Source organism: Pholcus phalangioides, unplaced genomic scaffold (assembly GCF_987345545.1).
Source record: "Pholcus phalangioides strain wild (caught in Gottingen) unplaced genomic scaffold, Ppha-v1.0 ptg000010l_1, whole genome shotgun sequence".
Taxonomy (NCBI): Eukaryota; Metazoa; Arthropoda; class Arachnida; order Araneae; family Pholcidae; genus Pholcus; species Pholcus phalangioides.
Window position 1 is genome coordinate 10883114 of NW_028301603.1, and position 26332 is coordinate 10909445.

Genomic DNA, 26332 nt, shown 5'->3' on the forward strand with positions numbered 1-26332 from the left:
TTGAATATAAACAGCTGAAAGGCATTATATATGCTAATGTTTTGCATATATAATGTTTTTCGCAAAAAAAGTCAGATTTTTTCAAACACCGCTTGTTCAAGCGTCTTTAAACATTGTATTTCTCTCAGCACTGAGGTATTACATTTTTGGCATAATATTTTTAAAATTAAAATACCGAGAAGGAATTTTGGGGCACAACATATGGGTAAATTTTGGTTATTTTTGCAAAAGGTTCCATGTTGTTGAAGTTAATATTCGAAAACAAATAACAACTAAAATTATAAAAGCTCTCGTTCAATTGTATAAATATATATACAGAATTTGAGGGAAAAAATCGAGTTCCTAAAGTGAATAGTATATTTTTAAATGATTTTTAAAAACGGGGATGTTTCTCATAGGAAAGCATGGGAAGCCACGGTTTGTTTGGGCTTACATGGTCCCTTTAATAGCGCGATCACTGGCTTCATGTGGCAACCCAGATTCCCCATGCTTTCTCAACGGACGCGCTGGTCGCGTCACCTCCTGTTATTCTTTCCCCCACGAGTAACCCTACTCGGATTTTCTGGAAGAAATATGGTCATTCCGAAATTAGAGAAATTTTTTCCAGGTCTTGAGACCCTGCGCTGACATCTATGAACTCACAAGATATTTAAAAACTGAAACAGTGTCCATACTTTTTACTAGATGGCAGTAAGCTGACCATATTTCTTCGAGAGAAATACGGGACATCGCCAATTATTGCCAAAACCAAACAAAGTTGTTAAATATTGTTGAAATTACGGAAAAATCACAATGGCTGGAAATGATGCATTACTGCAAATTGCAGTGGATTAAAATGTATTCCACGAAAAAAAAAACGTTTACCAAGGCAAATGTGAGAGATTAATATCCCATATATAGTTGTAATTATCATAAAATAATTGATGAGTTGAAAAATAATTTCAATCTTTGACTTCAATAAAGAATAAAAATTCAAGTAGGCTTCGTGTGAAATACGGGAAAAACCGGGACACTTTTGCCAAAAAGTCGGGACGGCTAAAAAAACAGAAAATACCGGGACTGTCCCGGGAAATACGGGATGTATGGTCAATTCAGATGGCAGGAAAAGTCTTGCACATCTGAAACCTGTGCCTAAATTTTTGTGATTTTCTTAGCCCTGTATATCTCACAAAACTACAATTCTTAAATGATCTTCGTCGATTTCTTGTGTCTGACAACTCTTTTTGTGGAAATTTGTGTCAGATGGCATTTATTATGCAAATTCGTCTGACATTTTTCGACAATATATGGTCTTCTCATACTTCGCACTCTATATCACATAAAAACAGAAATTGACGAATCCAAAATTCACTTTTATTCAGACTTTCATACTCGTACATATAAGATGCGGAGAATGATTGGATAGCAGACCGCGCTCGCTCGTCTGGAAACAGTGAAGTGAGCTTTCTTCAAAATTTACGGTTCAAGGTTAGGAACTCGCGTCTGCATGTGCTTTACATTATATTAGCAGTAGTGAAGATGGCTGCCTATTGTTTTTGTTTTTCATTATTTTCGTGGTAGCTGTGATGGTTAATACGCGAAGCTTCTCTCTCCTAGCATTCGCTTCCCACTCGCCTCCAATGTAGATGGTAATTCATTTTTCTGTATATCTCTCCATACCTTCGTTATATCGGGGTGATGAAAAGTTAAAAAAAATATATTAAATATTTGTTTCGTTAAACACAGCATCTCGTTGATAGGCGTCGCTGTAAAAGAGGAATCCGCTTAAAACGTATCCGGTTTACACGATTTTTTTTCATTAATTGGGTTTGATTGATTGATTGATCATAGATTTGTATCTGTGTGATGCTGTCAAAATCGATTTGAGATGTCTATTTTTTTTCTTAGCATGCCCCCCCCCCCCCTTCACCCTGAAGCGGGCCCCCTAACAGAGGCGTATTTACATGATTGGGGGGGGTGAGAGCTCTTATCGGGCCCGGGTGCAGCTATGGTCCAGGGAGGCATGTATGGAGGGGGCGGCGAATTTGAGGGATGAGTGGTCAGAGAGTAGAGGGGGGGGGGAAAGGGCGGTGAAACATATCCGCCTCTGCCCACAGAGTGGAGGACTAGATCAGTGAGTGACCTAAAGCAGTGGTTTTTTTAACCCGGGAGAACTCGCTAAGTTTGCTTGTCCACGAGAACTTGCACTCTGAGCAAAACTCTCGCACTCGTTGACAGTATGTGACGCAAACTGATCCTTACTGTCACTTGAAGCACACTGATTATAAAGATCAGGGCGTGGAAACTCTAACCGTTTTGAGCGGGAAGCTAAATATTTGACGCCGTGAGAGAAAATCTCACGCAGCACATAAGTTCTCCTGAGTTAACCTTTTTTGGTCCATGTTCCTTTCTCTGACAATATTTTCTTCTCGTGAACTCCCTTGTCTTAACCCGGTGCCCAACCCCCCCAGATGGGATAATGAGGAAGGCAAGGTCATGTCTTCAGTGGTGTAGATGGTAGCATGCTTGCCTGGTTTGCAAGAGAACCTGAATCCCGGCGGAGACCAGATGATTTTTTTTTTCTGAGTTCACTTCGGCATAATATCCAGGAAATATATTTTCTTGATTGTATTTCTTGATCAACACTCAATGGAGTTATCTACATTTAAATTTTGAAAATGTACTGTTTTGAAAGAAAAACTAGTGGAAATGTTACCTTTTTATTGAAATTTGAGCTGGTCTAGTCTGAAAAATTAGAAATCTATGTCGCCGGTTGATTCTAGAAGACTTTAACAATAGAAGTACTGGTAAAAATGATGGGAGGTTGTTGTTTCAATATAAAATCTTAATTTCTGTAAGGTTTTTTTTTCTAAGTTTAAGTATAGATATGAGTGTAAGTATGAAACAGAATATATAAAAACTTTTTTAAGTTTTCTAAAATAAGTTTTAAAATTAAATTTTATTGTTAACCTCTTGTAGGAGCACACAATATGTGCACTTTTTTTTTAATGGTTTTCATAGTGCTTCTTTTTTTCAAGTTAAGAGGTATTGTGTTTGGTCTAGTACTCTCTGGGCAGAGGCGGATTGGTTTCAAAACCCTTTTCTCTCCCCCATTCTACTCTCTGACCACTTATCCCTTAAATTCGCTGACCCCTCCATACATGCCTCTGTGGGCTATAGCTTAACCCGAGCTTGATAAAAGTTCCCCCCTCCTGTAAATACACCTCTGCTAAGGGCCCTGTTTCAGGTATTGTTTTTTGAAGTTAAGTGTATTGTATTTTTAGGTATGCGTGAGGGTACCTAATTGTGTTAATTAGCAATAAACACATCAATCCAGAGAAGAAAAAAAATTAATGGTTAGTTAATAGCTGACTAAGGAAAAGTTGTGTTTTGGCTCAGGTTTGAAGAGGATATAACCAACCAAAAAAGTTCCTTGTTGCATAACTGATAAAAAATATATGTATATTTACATTCTAAACATTATAATTGCAGTTGTATTTGCACATCGCACTTTCTACATTTTTCAATACCTTCATTTCTTTAAAAATGCATTTTACACGTACAGACTTTTACACATTGAAAATTTTTCACTTTTTTTTTTTCGTTTTTGCATAGCGGGACCTGGCATTGCTGTCTTTACCTAGGTACAGTAGCACTTGTTGTTGTTAGAAAAATTCTGATTCCTTAACAAATATGGATGTCTCTAAGCTTTTTGGCTAATTTTAACAAGAACAAAATTAACAGTTCTATTTTTGTTTTCTAAAAATCGATCAGGTCTTTCTTGAGGCTACGTTGGTGAGAAACCAACGGTGCCGACTTGGCACCAAGACCTCGAGTTGCAATCCTAGTGCAACCAGAGGTGAGATGTAGGAAATAAAAAAAGGTTTTCTTTTTACCGCTCACCTGTTTTTTCATCATCTTTCGTCCACGGCACAGCAATAATCCAAGAAATCTGAAAAAAAATCCTTACAGTGCACATGTGTAATAGTGATCCATAATCCATGTTATAAATTGGAATAATTCACATAAAATTCAATGAATGCTTCTAATTACTTCTAAATTAAAAGCAATGTTGCGAATTATTGTTGAAATTGTTTAAAAAATCACCATAGGTATAACACGAAGCGCCATTGCATTGAAGTAAGTAGATTTGAATGAATTCTACGGAAAGAAACATTAACATGGCGAATATGTGAGATAAATATTCATATTTAAAGTCGTAATTATCATAATATAGCATTGACAAAAAAAAAATTTAGTAATTATTTAATTTCATAGATAATAAAAATTCAAAAAAGCTTTCTTGAATATACAGGAAATAACGGGACATTTTTGTGAAAAAGTCGGAATGGCCAAAATTACATGAAAATATGGGAATGTCCCAGGAAATACAGGTCACCCCCACGTATATGACTTCATGCTTTCTGATTTTTTCGTGGAAGGCAAATTTCATTGTTTGAGACACGAAATGATTTTTGCTTGAATGTCATTTGTATACTAATTGATTTTTTTTTTTTTAAGCATGATCTCTAGAACTTGATATTGTCTACAAGGTGAAATGAGAACTATAACTTTTTTAAAATTTATATATTTTTAATAAATTAGTATTTCAAACTTGAAATTAAAAATGAGTTAATGTTAAATATAAATGTAAAAAAATCCAATTAATTTATTTTTTTAGAAAAGATAATGATTTTTGTCAACCACGATATGAATGCCTTAAATTTTTCAATTTTGTCTGGAAAAGTGCTACAATAGTCCTTGAATTTTTTTACTTTCAAAGAGTATTAACCACACACGTCCTGTAACAGAGTGCACAGAAATGTTTAACTGAGAGAAAGATACCTCAAATATATTCTATACAGGCTATGCAAATACACGTTTCTCAAAAATTGTATACAAAATGTGATAGGTGACCCAGAGACACAGTGTTCACCAATATGCATCTAGGCGCGTGATTCACACATCAAAATTCAATTTTACTCCTCAAAATTTTGTAGAGTTTTGCTTATCCAACGTTCTGTCAGCCCGTTTATGTTGGATAAATGAGACTACTGTAATATTGGAAAATGATGGTTCTGTCCCATAAAATGCAGCATGTATTGTCAACTAACATGACCTTTACTCATACTAAAATGCACCTTATGACACATCTCCCTGGATCTGTGCCTGGCAGTGATTTTAACTATCTATCTGTACTACTAAACTTTCGTATTTAACTGAAAAAATAACAGGATGGAGAAAGTTTTAAATTGTTTAAATGGAATAGATAACTTATTAAATTTAACTTAAAACTTCAAAACCCTCTTAACTAAGAAAACTTTACTTTAAATCATAGTTTCCATTCTGTTGCGTTGCTTGAGTTTCTGGGAGATGTAACAGTGTGGAGACAAATTAACCTAAATTATTATTTTTTTATTAAAAATTTAAATAATCGAAAACTTATATTTTGAAGCATCTCTCCATGTACTTGATGTTGATGTAGATGAAAAAAAAATTATTTCTGATGATGACATAACAGAGTGGACATCTGACAGAAAAATCTGGTACTAAAGAATAACAGGGATATTAAGCAGGGCCGTCATTTCAACTTTTTCCAGGGAAAACACATGTAGGCCTACTCAATGCGTGTGTGTGTGTATACCATTTTTAGTGTATTTTCAAAAACCAGGGGGGGGGGCAACAGCCCCACCTGCCCCCCCCCCCCAATTGACAGGCCTGATATTAAGTTGTTTGCCGAAGTCAAATCCAAAAAGTTTATCAAGCATTAAAAGTGAACCTTTCAATGAGTTCAAAAGTGTTATCAGATTTAATCTGGTATAAAAATATATTTCCGAAATGACCGTAACAGAGTGGACATTTTAAAATGGGAAAATTTTCGGGACACCAACAAAATAATAGTTTTTCATAAGAAAGAAAAAATTTTTTCAAAATTTTGTCAGTTTTTGTTCATCTATGGCACATATATAAAATATGATTCCACGTTTTTGAAAAAATTCCACACATTTGCATAAAGTTTCTTTGTTTAATACTTTTTTCAAGCAGGAACAGCTAGATTTTGAGGTTTTTTGCTACGAACGATAATTTAAAAAAATTATATACTATCTGAAACAAATTAAGAAATGCCATATGACAGAAAATTGAATCAAGAACTAGGAAAAAAAAATTAAAATTATATTTCTCTAGAGTGCTCTGAAATTTTGTAAAAAAAATTATAAAGTCTCTGAAACAGCTTATATATACACTTTTTTTGGGAATGACCCTATTATACAATTAAAATTAAAAAACCTACAAGAAAAGAACAATGCAGCAGACCACATGACCACCTTGCTTGAGCGGCAAAACGTAAGTGGAGTTCCTCCATCACACAAGCTCCCTCTTTTCATATTGTACCGACAGTGATGGATGCTGTCATCACAGATGATATTCTCAAAATTTAAGTTTTGCAAAACTATATATATATATATATATATATAAATAAATCACTGCATATATTTTTGTGTGCACCTTTATAAATTAAACCTGTCTGAAACGAAAAATAATTCCTCTTGATGTTTCATTTATAGTTATATAGGTTTCACTGTATTAACAAGTGGAGAGGGCATCTTCCTCAACATATGTCCATATGTCACCATCTGGTAGCTTAGTGTCATTTGTGACCTATTAGCTGATTATCACATTGTTCATGCACATAAGCTATATATGCTCCAAGGAAGAAAAATTCCATCTGTTTCCATAGCTTAGGGATAGAGCACTCATCCGGCAAATGAGAGACCAGGGTTCAATTCTCCTGTTGAGGCAGAGATAAATTTTCTTCCTAAAATCGTCATCTCCAAATATAGAGTCTTTCAAGGAATCTTGCACATAATTTTTTGTGAAAATTTTAAGAGCCAGAGCATAGATTCTCCTCTAAAAAAACTATTCCGTGATTCTCATGAATAGATAGACATAAATTTTGTAGAAAAATGAAATTTCATAATCAGGAATTTCACATTTATTGGTAAAAATATTTTTCAAATCAAAAGTTCTGAATGCATTTTCAAAAAGTGAACTAAACGAATGACGCATTTTTTAAAATCAAATTCAATGATGAAATTAATTATTAACGTACTGTATACAAATACGAGGCAACAACAGCAAAATGCCCAATGAGGTGGCTGAGAAAAAGATGCCCACACTTAGTGAAAACTTCTTATTTTTTTCGTGTCCCAGAAGTTATGCATCGATTAAAAGAATATTTTCAAATTTTATATATAGTAGCACACACTAAACTTAAAAATCATCTTGGTACAGATAAGGGCAGCCAAAATAATTGTGTTATTAAATATTAAAAGGCACAGTTAAGCTTGATTATTAGGCCGAGTGTTCAATTATTACATAAGTTTTATTTTATTTCATTCTATAGCATTTTTCTCATTTCCATGTGATTAATTTTTAGCCCATTCTTGTATCTTTCATGTTTCAATAAATTTAATATTTAACCTCACAAGACAGTTCAGTTTTCAAGTTCAATCTCATAACTTGATATCAGTCATACAACCCTTTACATACACTGTTTCGAATTTCAAAACTTTATTATATTTAATGTAATTAATAATATAATTTATATAATATTAGGTTCATTATTAGATTATAGAAGTTGCTTCTTCTGAAATTGTAAAGTTTAGTTTAACTAATAGTTATAAATAGAAGTTTTTGGACAGTTTTGGTTTTTACGGTACTGTCCTAAACCTTGCCAACCCTGGTTTTGGCACGTGAGTGACCTCATCATGAATCCGTCAGCAAAAAGCATGTACTGCACACTAAAAAGATGCCTCCAAGCTAAGTTTGCTGAACCAGATGAATGACATTTGTAACGTTTGATGTAGGAAGTTGAACTACGTGATCTGCAACCCCCCTTCTGGGTGACTCAGAGAAATGCTTAATCTATCCAGTGGCTGTCTCAGCGACAAATTACTTTGAAGTGTATTGATATATTGCTTACCATATCAAGTTCAGGCTATTCTTGCCACATGTTCAGAAACTTTGGGGGGAAAGGTATTGGAGTTGGCTGACAAGATCATTAGCAGAAAGGTAGAAGTACAGATTATTTCAATTATTTCACTGAATCTCGTCCACCCACAGCAACCTCATGTGCAACAGCTGACAGCAAAAAATAGAGACATTTACATTCAGCAAAATAGAGACATGAAGCTTTTATCATCAAATACAATTGCCAGCTTTTGATGTACCAAAAATTGCTAATGCCATCCCCCAACAATGATATTGCAGAAAAGGGAAATCTTGCATTCCTTGATTATTTCTTTTTTCGATCAGGTGTATTTGGAAAAAAAATGTAACAATTGATAATCTATGATTATGATGTTATGATAATAGCTATAATTCATATAATTTATTTATTTAACTTTGCAATTGTAATTAATTTATAAAATTTTTATTCAAAAAAATCACCTAGAATTTTTTAAATATTTGACTGGAAAAGTCAGGAAAGTTTTCTTATAAAAATAAGCATGAACCTTGTTATAAATACTTTTTTATGTGTACTTTTTTAAGGTGAAGGTTTTGAACAGTTTAGTAAAAACAAAGTTTAGGAAGAGTGAGAACTACATTTTGAAGCTATAGATTTTTACTGTTACCATTGCTCTTGTTTTGTATTGATTAGTTTTATCATTTGATGCTCCTTCATAAATCAAAACATTTTTCTTATTTGAATTTGACTTGTATATGATATGCATAAATTTTTGTTCTTACCAAATTTGTTCTGAGCTTAGTGATAATTTTTCAGTTTCTTAGATTTGGCAGTGAAGAAGAATTGATTATTTGCTCATGATTATTGGATGATATGATTCATGGAAGAAAAGCTTAAATTAAACGGTGAGTTTAATTAATGCAATGGAAATGCAGTCAATTCACATCCCTGCAAAACATTCTGTTGTAAAAATTCCCATAATAGTGTTTTTTCTACACCTTTCTTAAAATTCTTCTGGATTGGTCTGCAGTAGCACTGATTTGACTTAATTGATACTTGAAATCATTACAACAATCAACTTTATACTGTTATATTTAGAAGTAATCTGGTAGGAAATAAATTTACAAATTAATAAATAGAAATACAGTCTATGTTTGTTATAATGCCCCCCCCCCCACGTTATAGTGATCATTCAATTAAAATGGCCTGTAGGAAAACTTGGTTGTTTTCCGACGAAGGGTCATTATAAACAATATGCAATTCTTTTTTAATAATACGAGACAAATTTATGTGGGAAGTATTGATTTGTTTTATGCGTGGCTAAAACCTATTTTTTGTCAGGACGTTTTTCACTCTAGTTTTTTCCAGCTATGGCAAAAACTTACCATCTCTAAAAGTAACTGATTATTAAACCAAAATTTGTGTTTGAAACTATTTCATTTGCATAATAAATGGAAAAATAAATGCATAACAATGCCGCACATGCATAGATAGATGGGGGAAAGAAATATCTATTTTTGTCTGGATAGTTTTTATTGTTATTTTCACCTATGGTAAAAATATGCCAACTCTGATACAGTGAGATCTTAATATAATGTTACTCTGGATCAAGAAAACTGTAGTGGTGTAGAGGAATTTATTGTTATATCAAACATCGTTGTAGTGAGGTTTCACTGTACAGTAATACCCAGATTTACACAATTTCAGAGTTTCACGATTTTGTGTGAAAAATGTAGTTTTCTGAAATTCAAGCATAATCGCTGGGTTATTGCTGAGATAGTGGAGACCATTAAAAATAATCAAGTAAAAAATTCTTTTATTCAATTAGAATATTATAGTTAATGAAATTGTATCAATTTTTGAGAGTTTACAACAGTGTTTCCCAAAGTGTGCAATATCACCCCCGTGGAATTGTTCAGGGGGCCATAAAAACTATGGGTATAACATATGATCCTATGAGTTCATTTGAGTTGGGGAGCGATGAGGGAAAAAAATTTCTGAAGAAGGGAGCGATGGAACAAAGTTTGAGAAACTATGGTTTACAGTATGTAAAGATGAAAACTTCGCTGGGATTTTAGAATGGAATTCCCCCACCCCAAGGCTTGTTTGGTATGGGCCATTTTTCACAGAGTCTGTCACAATTTTATATATATAAATAATTAAAATATAATTTGTTTAACGTATTGCTCTTTGGTAGCAATGCACCTGGTCTGCAACTTTCAATAAACTCCAACTAATGGCTAAAATTTGTTTCATGCCTTCAAACACAAACAGCTCATTTCTTTCAATTGGTCAAGATATTATCAAAGCATTCAAAGCGCTTAACACACAGCTTTCATTTGTGCAGATTTCAGAGTGTAAATACAGATTTTAATACAGTGTTTTTACTCGGCTGGATTGCAGTCACAACTTGAGTTGAATTTATGAATCCCTATAGGAGAGTACCATAGCATTATAGTGAGAGTAAGAAAGAAAAAGTTACGTTCTTTCTAAAATTTGGTCCCAATTAACTAATATCTATATGTATTTCTATGGAAAACTGTACCCTAACTTGCATAACGTACATATCTCGATAAAGGATAGTTGTGAAAATGTAGGCGTACGAGAGGCAGGTGGATTAATTAATTGTGATTGGCTACAAGGGGCAGCTGCAACTTGGAGAGGTATGCATCGGAGAGGAGTAGACCATAGGGAAGGGGGCATCAAACACCTGCTCCGACACAGATAATCAAAAACAAAGGACAATTTTAAATGTGAAATATTAAATTTAAGAATATTATCACATATATATCATGTTGATTGGTGTGTGTGTATGTATGTGTATATATATATGCTTATATTATGAAAAACCAATTATTGTCAGGACATTTTTTACTGCAGTTTTTCCAGAAAAACTCACCACCCCAAAAATTTATTAATTCTTCTAATAAAGTTCATGTTAAAAGCTATCTTATTTGCATTTAAAAAAATAATCAAATGCCCAATAATGTCTCATATGCATAAATTAGGGAAAAATAAATTTTAGCCACTTTTCAAAAAAACCTATTTTTGCTGGGACAGTCTTTACTAGTTTTTACTGCTTATGGCAAAAACTCGCCGACCCTGGTTTTAACTGAAATAATCATGATGCTAACTTGAATCATAGGGTTTTCATCTGAGTCGGTGAATATCTCCTGAGTACTAAATCAATCGTTTATTTTCAGTATTTTAAGTGAGCACCAACAAGGGTAGGGCTTACAAGGATGTAGTATGGGGCCGAGGACAAATCTCACTGTTTTTGTTTTTTTACACTATAAATTCACTATAGAGTGAATTTATAGTGTAAATAGATCTCAGTACATAGATCTCGGTCTGGGGGAAGCTCTATAATGGAGAGGAGCATGATGAGTATGAGTACCAAGATGCTTATGGGGAAAAGGGAAAAATTTATTCCTACATAAAATGTGCCCTCTGTGCCTACATTCGGGGGAAAAAAAGTCAGTCTTTTATTTCACCAGCACAAATTTGTCTCCCTGCACACAGAATTTTGATATCTATGTAGAATGACAAAATGTTGTGCTACCTTATTGTAGAATGTGAGGAAATTTTTTTTCTGTGCAGTAAAAAGCAATGTACACGGAAGCATTTTGTCATTCTCAGACGCTAAACGTCCATAATTTGTAAACTTATTCACTATTAAAAAAATGGTGTCTTTTTTCGTCACTTTTGTCCATAATTATCAAATGAGTAAAAATAAAATTTTATCTGCAAAAATATACCTTCTTTACCACAATTTACGGTGATTGAATCGAAAGTTTCTTGAATACTCAGTATAAAATAAATTTCTATTGTGTGACACACATTGTGGACATTCAATATTTACTGGATAAATGTCACTGTCTATTAATTTATCTGTTGGCATTCAGTATGTTATGCTACGAATATTCATATATGTACGTTAAATTTCAATACATTTTGCTGAAGTTTATAAGAAAAAATATTAACTAGCTATAATACCCGGCGCGCCCGGGTTTTCTTCTATGAGGCTGTTTGGATTACGTGACATCTCCCTCTTCTTTGAGGGGCATGCAAACCATGTCTAAGTTAACCAATATGGCAACTTCCTGCAATAAACAAATCTAGATTTAAAGAAACATAGAAACGAATATTTTTTTCCCTCTTTTTTAAGGGGCGCTAGATATTTTGATCCCCCTCCCAAACTTCAAGTTATCTATTTCTGCCTGTTTCTGCTTCCAACAATGCTTAATTAAAGCTGTGGAATTTCTTTGATGTACTTTACGGACCCATAATTGATTTTAAATCAACCTAAACTATATCAATTTATGCAGTTGAATATCAAAAGACAATACGGAGACGTTAATTTTCATGCTTGAAAAGATATGAATAAAAAGTTGAAATCAATATGTTATTGCACGAATATCCAACTTAAAAGTAGGTCCGGCTAATTACTTCATATTTAATATCCTGGGCTTCGTATATCTCTAAAGTGAACTCAATATTTCAATAATTGAGAATTCAATACAATTTTTGAAATTATTGATGTGACAGAAAACACCATCAAATTTTTGCATTTCTACAGTAAATTCGGCAATTTTAACACTGATTTCTATGAGAATCACCCTTTTCCTGACCCTCAAAGTGATGCTGAAGATGATTATGACATCTATTCAAAACGCCTCATTACTGAGAGTATATTGAAAATGTGGTCAACCATTGTAAAGGCATAAAAACACGTCTGAAACGCATAGCTAGGGAACCACGGTAACCAAAGTAAACGTTCAGCAAGTGATTGTTGAGGCTCAAAAACCATTGTTGCCCGACAGTTTTTTGCCTATTTGGGGCATTTGCCTGGCTCTGGCGAAATTTTAAAGTAGCCTATCGTTCAAGTCGGTTCCATTTGGTATATGTGCAAAATTTGGTGACGATCGATCTAAAATTGTAGATTTGTATAGAGAACATACACACACAGAGGCAGACACACAGAAAATCAATTTTATATGTATAGATTAGCAGTTAATTAGTTACCATACAAATGAAATAATTTTTTCGTGGATAATTTTGTCTTCCACAAAGTTTTGATCCGATGCTTGTAGTGACAAGATAAAACGTAATGAAAACTTAACTATTTAATATACGAAAGAAACATAACAAGAAGGAAGACACGTGTATACAAATCGGTTGTACAATTCCAACTGACATTTTTTCTTTTTTTTACAATCACCAGGAGCGTGAGGAGGGTGCGCCATCTATACAGATAAGAATGCACTACAGCACTCCCCCTCCAGTCGAAGACAAAACATTTAAGAGAAGAAAAATTGAATAATAATCATACAAATAATAAAAAAAAAATTGCAATACATATACTGTACAATATTACAAATCATATAGCTAATTTCGAAGGGTCAATACGAAATCTCACTCTTCGGCCAGACCTGGAAATATACTGATTTTTGAAAGTGTCACATAAATTATTATTTAACATAAAACATGACTTAAGGTAATCTAATGGCAATCATAAAAATGTATCCATAATGTTCAACATAAAATACTTATCAGTTCTTGAAATAACTTCAAATGGTCCGGTGTATGGTTGTTGTAGAGGTTTGCGTACACAGTCTTGTCGGACGAATACTGATGGAGAAGTTAGCAAGTCTGTCGAGACGAAGGGCTTAGACAAATTGTGATGAGAGGTTGGTACTGGTCTCACACGGGAGAAATGGTCTCTCAGTCTCTGCAAGAAGTCATATCGAAGTAGGGTGTCTCGCTCATCCGAGTGCCAGAAGAGTTTCCCAGGAAGGCGTAGGGCTGTGCCGTATACCAACTCAGTGGTTAATACTTGGAGGTTTTCTTTGATGCTGGAACGTAACCCCAACAGGACTGTAGGTAGAACCTCTATCCAGTGCTCGTTACCTTTGAGGACACACATCAGAGAGGCTTTGATATCGTGGTGGAATCTCTCAACCTGGCCGTTACACTTTGGATTGTAGGCAGTGGTGCAGGATTTTTCGATGTGCAACAGAGGGAAATAGATTACTCTCAAACTGACGACCTTGATCTGTGGTCAACTTTTCAGGAACGCCAAACCAACACACCCAGGTAGAAAAGAATGTCTTAGCTGTAGTTTCAGCGGTTTGGTTAGACATTGGTACCGCTTTGGGCCACCGCGTGTACCGATTAACGCATGTCAAGAGATACGTGTATCCTTTAGAGGGAGGCAAGGGTCCAACAATGTGCAGATAAACATGTGCAAAGCGAGAATCAGGAACCTGGAAAGAGCCTAAAGGAGACTTGGTATGTTTGATAACCTTTGACTTCTGGCAAGCGATGCAAGTACGACACCAATCTTTGCAGTCTCTCGCAATCGATTTCCAAATAAATCGTTTGCATACCATACCTAGAGTAGCTTTTATCCCAGGATGGGACAGATTATGCACAGAGTCGAACGCTAGACATCGCATTGAAACAGGTACATACGGGCATATATCGTCAGTAGACACATCACAGTAGATATTAACACCGGAGATATCTATGCATTTTAGCTGAAGCCCAGTTTCACTTTGAAGCAAGGTATGCAATTCGTCATCATCTGCCTGCGCCCGTGCCAATTCTGCATAATCGATTGCACAAGGAGTGTCGATTTCACAAATTCTTGAGAAAGCATCAGCTATGACGTTACTATCCTCAGCCAAATATCGTAAATCTGTCGAAAACTGACTAATATATTCAAGATGTCTAAGTTGTCGGGGAGAACATTTATTGTTAGGTTGTTTGAAGGCATAACGTGAGAGGACGATGATCACTGAAAATTATGACGTTGCGTCCCTCCAAAATGTGCTTGAAATGCTTAACAGCTGAATATATTGCTAAGAGCTCTCTGTCATATATACTGTACTTTTTTTCAGTCGAACTGAGCTTGTGTGAAAAAAATGACAATGGTTGGGTTTTGTTTCCTATTTGCTGTTGAAGGACTGCACCCAATAAAGTGTCTGAAGCATCGGCAGTCAAAAACAATTTTGCATTCAGAACAGGATGGGCCAGAAGTGCGGCGTTGGCAATTTATTGCTTGCATGACAAAAAAACGGATTTGGCCTCCTCGGACCAAACTATTTCAGTTTTATCTTTTTTTATCTTGCTTTTTGCTAATTCATGCAAAGGAGCTTGCACCCTGACGACATTTTTGAGGAATCTGTGATAGAAATTTACAATTGCCAAAAAACGCTTCAATTCAGTCACTGTTGATGGCAATGGATAATCAAGCAATGTTTGTACTCGATCTGGTAAAGGTGCAATCCCATCGGGAGAAACAAGAAAACCCAGAAAATTAATTTGACGTTGACCAAATACACATATTTAGATGGATTGATCACGATACCATAGTCATTTAGTCTTTGAAAAACACGTTTTAAGTCAGCTTCATGAGATTTTTCATCAATGGAAGCGATTAACAAATCATCGAGATATGAGTAACAACAATCTAAGTCACGAAATGCTTCGTCAATAAAACACTGAAACGTTTCAGCTGCATTTTTCAGGCCAAAGCACATATAAACATATTCGTATAGCCCAATGGGCGTAATTATGGTGGTTTTGGGAATGTCTTTAGGATTGATCAGTATTTGGCGATAAGCTTTTATTAAATCGATTTTTGAAAAAATCTTTTCACCACTCAAGTTGATGGAAAAATCCTGTATATTTGGAAGCAGGTATCTATCTGGGATGGTTATTGCATTGAGTCCACGGAAGTCCCCACAAATTCCCCATTCGTTGTTTTTTTTGGGTACAAGATGCATGGGACTCGACCAAGGGCTTTTTGAGGGCCGAATTAGGCCTTGTTAGGCCGAATTAGAATTGTTTTTTAACAGCTGCAAGTTTTTCAGAAGACAATCTTCTAGCTTTTGCGAAAACCGGTGGTCCCGTAGTTTCGATGAAGGGCATGAAAGAGTGTTTCTTTGGAACTGCATTTAAAACTGAGGAAATTTGGCTAATATGCTGTGGTATGGAGAATCACCAGAGATCGGCGTTAAGTTAAAAGAGCCGTTTTGGGATTCTAAACCATTCACTGGTAGCGATGTTTCGTTATCGATCAAACGAGAATTTTTAACATCCATAAGCAAACCAAATCTTTCCAAAAAGTCGGCTCCAATAATGGGATGTGAAACATCTGCCACAGTGAAAACGAAAGGAAAGTCCCTCCTTAGTCCAAGATTCAGAACTAGATTTTTGTTGCCAAACGTTTGGATTTCTGATCCATTTGCAGCATATAGTGAGAGTTTGTGAGGTTTTGTCAAGTTAGTCAGGCGTTTCGGAAAACAACTGATTGATTCGCCAGTGTCAATTAGAAATCGGAAACCCGTATTAACGTCGATGACAAATAGGTGACTATGGAGAAGGCTTTCGTCAGCTGTCGCCGAAACAGACGAGCCCCCTTTTTTTTCCTGAAACTGACATGGAGGAATATATTTATAAGCTTTTTCTAAAAAATGCTCATGGTACCAGCAAAGCCTTCCGTTTTTCAAAGCATCGCCGAATTTGTTTCGGTTACGAGATTGTGATCATTTGGGATAACCGCGAGATGGTCTAGGAGATTGCGAAAGCCTTTCAAATGATTGCCGTAGCAAAGCAATTTCGTTTTTCAAATCATCAAACTCTGAAGTGTGAGACACAGCTGAAGTATTAGATGGCACATTAGAAACCTCACAAAATTTGTCAGCTATTTTCGCTAACCCAATTAACGGTTCACTAGAAGCTTGTAATATTTGTTGGGAGTGCAAAGGTAGTCTCTGCATCCAGAGATTTTTCAAAATGTCACTTTTCATTTTACCCTCAGCTAATGTTTGCACTTCGTGCAAAAGCTGGGACAGGCGTTTGTCGCCTAGTTGAAGCTCCTGGAGTAACATTCGCAATTTGGAAGATTCTGATTGTTGAAACTGCTCGAGCAGGCGAGTTTTGAAAGTCTCGCACATGTGCTGTTGAGGAGGATTGCGAACGATATTAGAAACATAGTTCAAAACTTTGCAATCAAGAGCTCCTACAACGGCATGAAATTTAGTTTCATCGGCGGTTATGCCTGCCGTTTTGAATTGCTCAATTTGAAGAAACCAAATCTCTAGATTTGCTTCCCAGAACGGAGGGGCTCGAAAGGCAACACGTGAAACTTCAACTGATGCAGTAGGTTGAGCCATGACAAATGCAAATATGGAGACCGGCAAATCGAGAGTAGAAAATTTATTCCTCACCTTGAATTTCCAGGAACGTGTCTATATTGGGTAGAAACGAGTAGGCTTGGCTTGACAAAAATATATATGTATCCAAAAGAGACTAGGAGATTAGAAAAGTTTCATCTTTAAAGAGCGTACGAACGGAAAGCACAAGGCGCGGAAACGAAATGTAAACGATGGAGAAATTAACTTCAATGTCCAAAATCAGATGCGTCCTATAGGTCACCAGTGATCCAATGCTTGTAGTGACAAGATAAAACGTAATGAAAACTTAACTATTTGATATACGAAAGAAACATAAGGAGAAGGAAGACACGTGTATACAAATCTGTGATACAAGTCAAACTGGTATTTTTTCTTTTTTTTACAATCACCAGGAACGTGAGGAGGGTGTGCCGTCTGTACAGATAAGAACACACTACAGTTTCATGGAATGTTTGTCTTAAGCTTCCCCATTATCTTCAATATGAAAGTCGGTTTTCATCAACTGTATATACAGGGTGTCTTGTAAGCAGGGCCAGAACTAGAGGGGGCAGGGTGAAAATGCCGGGTGGCAAAATTTGTGGGCAGCAGTTTTAGGTGGGAACAAAGAACACCATTACAAAATTATTGAATTTTAAAGTTGTGGAGGTGGCAAAATTATGTTGACCCTGGGTGGCAAAAATCGTAGTTACTGTCCTGCCTGTAAGTGCTAGCTCTGCCCTTATCTCATCAACTGTCCATCTTAGAGGTATAATTTCAATTTAAAAAATGTTCAAAAGGCCTTCAAAAATTCCCGGTACAGTTTTTAGAGTGAAAATACAATGTTTCACCATAACACTTTGCACGTTTGCTACTCGAGATAGCAGTTACAATGCAAGGGATAACATTGTTACTGTGTGCTTTCTGTATTGTGTAGCTGTATAGAGCATCCTACAGTGGCAAAATCTCTCTTCTGAATATTGGAGGAGGTGCTCATCAACTGCATGGGTGACAGATTTACACTCAGAAAGTAGGGGAAGGCAACTCATCAGTCAGGCCAGCCGGATATATACTGCATTGCCCAGATTCTATCTGGAGAAAAAAGGATCCTGGTACCACCGAAATAAATTTTATTCAGCTCAACAGAATGATTTTTTAAGCTGGCTGACGTTTAGTATTTTTATATTTCATAGATGACAGCTAGGTTTCCAATGTAATGATATTGCTGTACCTATTTACATGCTCAATATGGGAGAGAAAGCTTTGAAGTAGGGTAACCAAAACTTGGGACATGAGGACGCATGCACACACGTCTTTGTCTATGTTCTTTACATGTATGTACTACAGATGACACCACTTCTCCAATAATAAACAACAATTATTTTCCAACCAAAACAAAACCGCTTTTAATATGAATAAATTTTTATAATTTACTACATACCAAGCATGGCCCAGAGGGCCTTCTTTGGTGCATAGAGGGGGGACACCACGATAATGGGATCAGATGATATAATAAATTGCAGGTATCCCTTGAGCAAATGCCTTGTTTTTCCACACTTAAATTCAAGCAATTGACAAGGGCCATATAATTTTAGGGTATTCCAATGGAAAGGCCAGCTCTAGAGATGGATTTATAGTTTTGTCCTCTGTGGGCTATAAAAATTTTTCTATTCTCCACCTATTCTAGTCTAGTTTTTTGGACTACTTATTCCATTCCTCTAAATTACCCACCATGGTCTATATGCTGCTTACCCACCCACACCATAAATATGCCTCTGTATCTATAGGTCACTCTTTCCATCATTTTCATGCTTTCACACCTTATAGATCAGTGGTTCTAAACGTTAGAAAGCCTGCGGCCCGGTTTCATCTATTTTTGTAAGTGGAAGGCCCGGTCAAACACATGATTAACGGAACATGAATGGAGAAAAAGGAAACGGCAGATCAGTCGCAGCCCGGTATGAATGATGTCGCGGCCCGGCGGTTGATAAATACTGCTATAGATCACTGTTTTTGTCCCTTGTTCACCAGGTCATTCTTTTGATCATTCACATGATTGCACAATCTCTAGATTAGCCATCCAAATGGTCGACATTATTTAAACAATACTATCTCGTTAAAATTCAAAACACAAAACAGCTTTGCGAGTATCAGTAACAAGAAAGTTTTCTTAGAAAGCTGTCTCCAAGTTCCATGATTTTTAAGGGTTCCATGGCATTTGATCATGCGGAACCCCCAAATAAGTCTTGGAACCTTGGGGTTCTGTGATAGCTTTTTTTTCGTGAACAACAGTTGGATACCCATAGCCTATACACGCAACACGTTCCTGCATGTGCCGATTCATTAGAAATTCTGCTGAGAAATGTGTGCACAGTGCTGTAGAATTGAGTAATAAATGAGTGGGACTGAGGAGATAGCACATCAGTCAAATATAAGTTGGAGTACGATTTTGCATACAAATACATATAAATTAATATAATTGATATAAATAAAAATCATACAAATAAATTAATTGAGACAATTTTTGGGGAAAACCTGCCTTTTTTTCTTCTTACCATGAGTGTACCACTTACCGCTGTGATACTTTTTAATGACTTCATGAAATTTGTCTTGACTTGTGACCACAATCGAATCCCATTAAATGCTGTGCTCCACCTAAAATCTGTACAAATGAAAATCCTGTGTTATATCAATGTGATTTGTTGCTAGTAGGCCTACATATAGGTTGGGTGTTGATTGCAGAGGGTACTCTGATTTGAATCAGCTAATTTTAATCATAATTAAATCATTTAATTTTTTTAAAATCAGATTTAAATTTTGTTTCCTTTATTTAACTTCAATGATATTGAAGTAAAAATAATCTAGTGGCCAGTTCTGGACATTTTATATAGACTTGAACGTAATCCCTAGATTCAGACAGAAAGATAGATGTTCAATTTCTAGCTTTTGTACATGGAGAAAAATTTCCGAAATGTATAGGGGGAGCTAAACTTAGATATAACTGAAGTAAGACTGCTGTGCATCACAATAAGGGCATAACTGCCAACTTCAGAGAATGAGAATTAGGGAGATTTTTGTGCGGTTCTCCAAATACTGTGCAAAATTATGTAATAAGGGTTTTTAAAAACATTTGTAGGGAATTTTTATTAGTAAAAGTAAAATTTTAGAGATTTTTTCCTCCTGTTTTCTTCTCGTAGAAAAGCAAACATGAAATTCAAACTACCTCCAACGTAGTTGGTAAAATAAACTGAAGAGCCAAAAAAACTGGTACAGGTATGCGTATGCAAATAAAGAGATATGGAACCAATCAGAATACGGCGCTGCAGTCGGCAACGCCTATATAACACAACAAGTGTCTGGCATAGTTGTTAGATCGGTTACTACTGCTACAATGGCAGGTTATCGAGATTTAAGTGAGTTTGAACGTGGTGTTATAGTCAGCTCACGAGAGATGGGACATAGCATCTCCGAGGTAGCGATGAAATTTGGATTTTTACATACGACCATTTCACGAGTGTACCATGAATATCGGGAATCCGGTAAAAAATTAAATCTGTGACATTGCTGCGGCCGGAAAAAGATCATGCAATAACGGGACCAACGCCGACTGACGAGAATCATTAAACGTGACAGACGTGCAACCCTTCCGCAAATTGCTGCAGATTTCAATGCTGGGCCATCAACAAGTGTCAGCGTGCGAACCATTCAACGAAACATCATCGATATGGGCTTTCGGAGCCGAAGGCCCACTCGTGTACCCTTGATGACTGTACGACACAAAGCTTTACGCCTCGCCTGGGCCCGACAACACCGACATTGGACTGTTAAGGACTGGAAACACGTTCCCTGGTCTGACGAGTCTCGGTTCCAATTGCTTCGAGCTGATGGACGTGTACGGGTATGGAGACAACCTCATGAATCCATGGACCCTACATGTCAACAGGGGACTGTTCAAGCTGGTGGAGGCTCTGTGATGGTATGGGGCATGTGCAGTTGGCGTGATATGGGACCCCTGATACGACTCTGACAGGTGACAGGTACGTAAGCATTCTGTCTGATCACCTGCACCCATTCATGTCCATTGTGTATTCCGACGGACTTGGACAATTTCAGCAGGACAATGCGACACCCCACACGTCCAGAATTGCTACAAAGTAGCTCCAGGAACACTCTTCTGACTTTAGACACTTCCGCTGGCCACCAAAATCCCCAGACATGAACATTATTGAACATATCTGGGATGTCTTGCAACGTGCTGTTCAGAAGAGATCTCCACCCCCTCTTACTCCTACGGATTTATGGACAGCCCTGCAGGATTTATGGTGTCAATTACCTCCAGCGCTACTTCAGACATTAATCGAGTCCATGCCATGGTGTTGTGCCACTTCTGCGTGCTCGCGGGGGCCCTACACAATATTAGGCAGGTGTACCAGTTTTTTTGGCTCTTCAGTGTACAAAGGATCCAAAACTGCAGAGAATAGACAGCGCTCAAATCAGACAATCAAGTAGATGTATTAAAATGAAATAAAATTCTTTAAATAATAAAAATGTTACTACAGACCATTTTTCTAAGAATATTTAATTTCAGGGTTTTTCTTATTCATTTACAGGGTTCAAGGAACTTGTCCTTTACGAAAGTTACTCGCTGGAATATGTCATTAGATGAAATGGCAGCTCCTTGTTATTGCTGTCCTGTGTTGAAATTAAGAAAAAGGGAATTAGGTAATGGTCATGCCAGTATGGCCGATCTTGACAAAGCCTTGAACGAGCTTGGGATGCTGAGTTCCATCACGAGTAGTCGGCAGGACTATCTGCACGAGAAATCAAAAAGCCAGTCTTTGTCATCTTGCTTGCCGGTACCTGAAATGTGCGTGCTACAAATGAACTCAGATTTCGTTACAAACTTTACTTTCTTCAAAAAAGCATCGTCGTCCAGTGCCGAAAGGGAGACAGAGATCAGGGATTCTTCCTCGTCAGAAAACATGGATTGCCCGAACTTTGCGGCGCGTTGCCGGACAAGATTCACCAAAAACCATATGCACTTATACAGGCCTTACGAGACAACCAAGAGACACTACCTACATGGAGCACAGAAGAGTTATACCAGATCAGCAGATGCTGTGCCAAGGCATTATGCCAACTATCCAGGTCCTAAGGTCAGTGATGGCGGGGATGGCAGCAGCAGCGGTAGCAGTGGTGCAGTAACTCGTCAAGACAGTGGTGGGAAGTCGAATCCTGGTAGCCCAGTGAAAAGCCAAAAGAAAGTGACAAACACAGGTTGCTCAATTCCCCGCTCACGTTCTTTAGATGACCTAGAAATAAGCAAGCTAAATTTGAATGAATGCTGCGGCAATGAAGCTGGAAGAACCGAAATAGAAATAGTTTCGCAGCGGATAAACAATCTGCACGTCAGTTGAAGAAACTTTAGTAATTATGTGTATAATGGTTTATCTTCCAAGCGTATTTTTGATTTGTTGAAAGTTATGTGTATGTTTTTTTTCAGTCTCTAATGCTGAGGTTTATCCTTTTGTGTGTGTGTGTTCATTTTGCAGAGCTAATGTCATTTCCGCCCCCTTGAAAAATATCTTAATTTTTCCATTATCAAGTCCATGCAGAAACGATCAGTATATTTTGCTCATGTAACCAAGATGATTAGCGATAGAATGTATCTATATGTATTGTCCCATTTATTCCGCATTTTTGAAGTTAACACATTTTCTTGCGAGTAGTTTTGCGAGGGGGAAAAGTTTCATCAATTATTACCAAATTGAATGTTATAAATATGGGTTTTTTTAGTTATACAAGAGTGGTGAAAGCTTCTTAAATGACCTGAAATGCTAATACTATCACTCCCTCTGGTGGTGGAAATATTTGCATAATTCTTTTGCAAAGTGATTCAATAGTTCTTTCTTGATGTGTTATTGATTTATGATGTGGAAAGAGTACATATGCTTGTGCACACACCTCATTTTTTCTCTTGCTTCATTGGGAGGAGAAACAAAATCTAGTCCCTTATATGGATTCGCCAATGTCTAGTTATGTATGGAATGTTTCGGATTACAAATAGGCCACCCATGTGAACACCAGTTCATTATTTTTTATCTGAGTAACATAATATTGTTCAATGTCCCTGATATATTAAAATAAATATTGCATACCTCGATGCACTGTGAGTCATGCAAGTATTATCCCTCTAATTACCCCCATGGCTAATTTTTTTCCCTTACCATACATATGTTATGACACTGATAGGTGTCCACAGAGATCCACATGCGCACTTTTTGATTCAAACTTTTCTGTTCGACTAATTACTATTGCTCGCAGGGAGAAAGTCTCTAGAAATATCCAGGTTCTTTCTAGCATTTATTCCCGAATACTGAACAGAATCTTACTAAGAATACTGAAGTTGAATTATTCATTTATTGTCTTTTGTAAATAAGTGTTCAGTCCGAAGGGCCTTAGCTCAGCAAAATTTAGGTTTTTTGTTCATAGATGCATTCATTCACTAAAATTCTTGATGCTTAGAGATGAGCAAAAATTTTCCGCTGATGCATAATTAGCTTTATTATTGGAAATTTAATTTTGTTCTGGTATTTGTTTAAATGAAAAAAAATTTTCGTGTCGTGAACTTTAGTCAGTTTTTTCCCCCCATTTGTTACGTTTTATTATTTTTATCGTCTGTGATTTTGTTTGTGGAACATATGTATATGCGTGTTTGTTGGTTCGTTTGATTTTGTGTCGAAGCCGTGTCTCTGGGTAGACCTGGGGCAGAGTGCTCTGATGAAATTTTTCTCACCTTTTATTATTTTTTTCTTCTTAGACTCAAGGCTAATAAAGGAAATAAACAAGTTAACAAATTGCATTTCTTGGCTGCATGTTTTATTTTTAATCGTCCAGTATAAACTCTCACAATTATGCTATCCTACTGAAATTTGTATATGCCGATCTGAATTAGTGTAAATTGTTGTTTTAGATTACCTTATTAGTATTTTTAGATGTAAATCTGATTTGTGTGCATCGATACAAATGTTCAATAATGCTGAAAGTTTAATTATGTGCTACACAAGCGTATTTCATTCAGGGAAGTTTCAGTAATGTACTTTATGCATACATATATACTACTGCTTTACATGTTAATTTCAAGACCTTGCTTATACTATTACACACATCGTTTACAACATATACTTCTCAAATCACCTAGGGCAGTGTTTCTCAACAGCCGGGCTCTAACATCATTCATACCGGGCTGCGAGTGATTGACTGTTTCCTTTTTCCCCCATTCATTTTCCATTAGTTGTATGTTTGACTGGACCTTCTACTTACAAAGTAGATAAAATCAGGCCATAGGATTTCAAAGGTTGTGAATCACTGATTTAGGGAGTATGTTATAAGTGAACTCAACCATACTTTGTACTGTGGACATCTTTGGCCTTGATCATGGATTTTGTGCATCAAGTCATTGAATCGATGTCTCCGACACAGATTTTGCATTAGACCTCAAATTTGAATCCTGTTGTGGTTGTCATCAAGTGATTATAATTAGCTTGCATTTGATAGCTGTTTTTTCGTTTGTCATCACTATCTCTTGATAGGGTCAGCATCAGATATCACAAAACCACCGAAGCATAAATGAAGTTTGATGGGCATAGCTGAATTCTTGATTGAAAAACTCCATTTTCCATTTTCAAACAAAGTCTTCAGCTGCTGGAACCAAAGAAGGTAGAGATCAATAAATTGGAATGACTTCTCTGGCTGCATGTGTACACTATGCTCTCTACCCTTTCATTCCAGAAGTTGAAGACTTAGATGGGGATGGCAGTATTTCATTTACAATATTAAAAAAAAAAAGACTGGTTATTTATTTCTTAGGAGATGATGATTACAAGGAAGAAAATTCACCTCTGCCTCCACAGGGGCTCGCACCCCTGTCTCTTGACTAAGTCAGTGAGTGACCTAGAGAGTTTGCATGCACGTGAGTGAGAAAAAGAGTGCGCAAGAGCATGTGAATGGATGAAAGAATGCCCTAGAGAGGGCAGTGGTTCTCAACCTTTGGAAAGTTCTCAAACTTTGGAAAAGTCAGTGGCCCGGTCATACACAACTAACGAGAAATTAATGGGAAAATGAAACTGCAGATCACTCATGGCCCCAGTGGTTGAGAAACACTGCCCTAGAGCATGTGCAAGAATATGAATGACTGAAATATAGTGACACAAAACGTGATGCATATGAATGACCAAAACAGTGTGAAAGTATGGGAGTGACCTTTGATATTTGGGATGTTTGGTCTGTTATTTTCATTTGAGATTTTGATATTTTCAGTCTCGAGAAGGGTTTCATATTTTCAGTCGTGCACGAAAAGGGTTTCATATTTTCAGTCGTGCACGAAAAGGGTTTGATATTTTTAGTCCGAGAAGGGTTTGATATATTCATTTGAAAAGGGTTTTTGATATATTCATTTGAAAAGGGTTTTTGATATATTCATTTGAAAAGGGTTTTTGATATTTTCATTTGAGAATGGTTTCATATTTTGTCTCATAATTTTCATTGGAAAATGGTTTGCTATTTTCAGTTGAGAATGATTTATATTTGAACTGAAAATATCAAACCTTTGTCTCACACACACAACTGAAAATATGAAGCCCTTGTCAAATGAAAGTGTGGGACTGAAAATATCAAACCATTCTCATAATATGTATTTTATACTGAAAGTATCAGATATACATATGAAAATATTGGTCATGCATGGAAATATCAGATGCCAGAGTAAGAGATGAGATTTATAAAATATTGTTTTATTAATAAACAGAAGTGCTCATGTTAAGTGAAATGGTTTTTTTTTAAATTTATATCATGTTTAAAACAAACAATAGCGTGACCATTTTATCGAAAATATTGGATGTACAGTGCGAGACATAATTATGAGACACTGAAATTTTAGTGAAAATCACAAGGAGCAAAGTAAAAAATATTGGAAATAAAAAAAATATCTATTTTCACGTCATTTTATGGAAAAACCGAAAATGTATGTAAAAAATTATAAAACACCTACTGTTGAGGGAAAAGTAAAATATAAAATTCAACAAATTACGTATAAATTTACTAAAATCAATATTTCTTCCTTCACGATTGGCGCTTTTTCTCTAAATGTAGTGTGATACTATAACCTTGCTATTACGTATCGCTTACGTGTTAGCTTCGTATTTTA

At 36.1% G+C, this 26332-nt stretch overlaps 1 protein-coding gene across 4 annotated transcripts; it reads left to right on the forward strand.

Annotated features, from left to right (window-relative positions):
- The first annotated feature begins 1354 nt into the window (after nucleotides 1-1354).
- On the forward strand, nucleotides 1355-23989 carry LOC149080910 (uncharacterized). Of its 4 annotated transcripts, none has more exons than XM_089237593.1 (4): nucleotides 1396-1628; nucleotides 3595-3623; nucleotides 8765-8853; nucleotides 21738-23989. In XM_089237593.1, the coding sequence occupies exon 4, from the start codon at nucleotides 21780-21782 to the stop codon at nucleotides 22542-22544; it is 765 nt and encodes a 254-aa protein (XP_089093719.1). In that variant the 5' UTR covers nucleotides 1396-1628; nucleotides 3595-3623; nucleotides 8765-8853; nucleotides 21738-21779; the 3' UTR covers nucleotides 22545-23989. The 4 variants fall into 4 exon arrangements, with proteins under 4 accessions (XP_089093718.1, XP_089093719.1, XP_089093720.1 ...); XM_089237594.1 differs by having other exon boundaries at nucleotides 8773-8853; XM_089237592.1 differs by lacking the exon at nucleotides 3595-3623 and having other exon boundaries at nucleotides 1355-1628.
- The last annotated feature ends 2343 nt before the right edge of the window (nucleotides 23990-26332 follow it).

Coding starts and splice junctions, on each gene's coding strand:
- LOC149080910 (XM_089237592.1), top strand. CDS start 21,780: ATGTCATTAGATGAAATGGCAGCTCCTTGTTATTGCTGTCCTGTGTTG.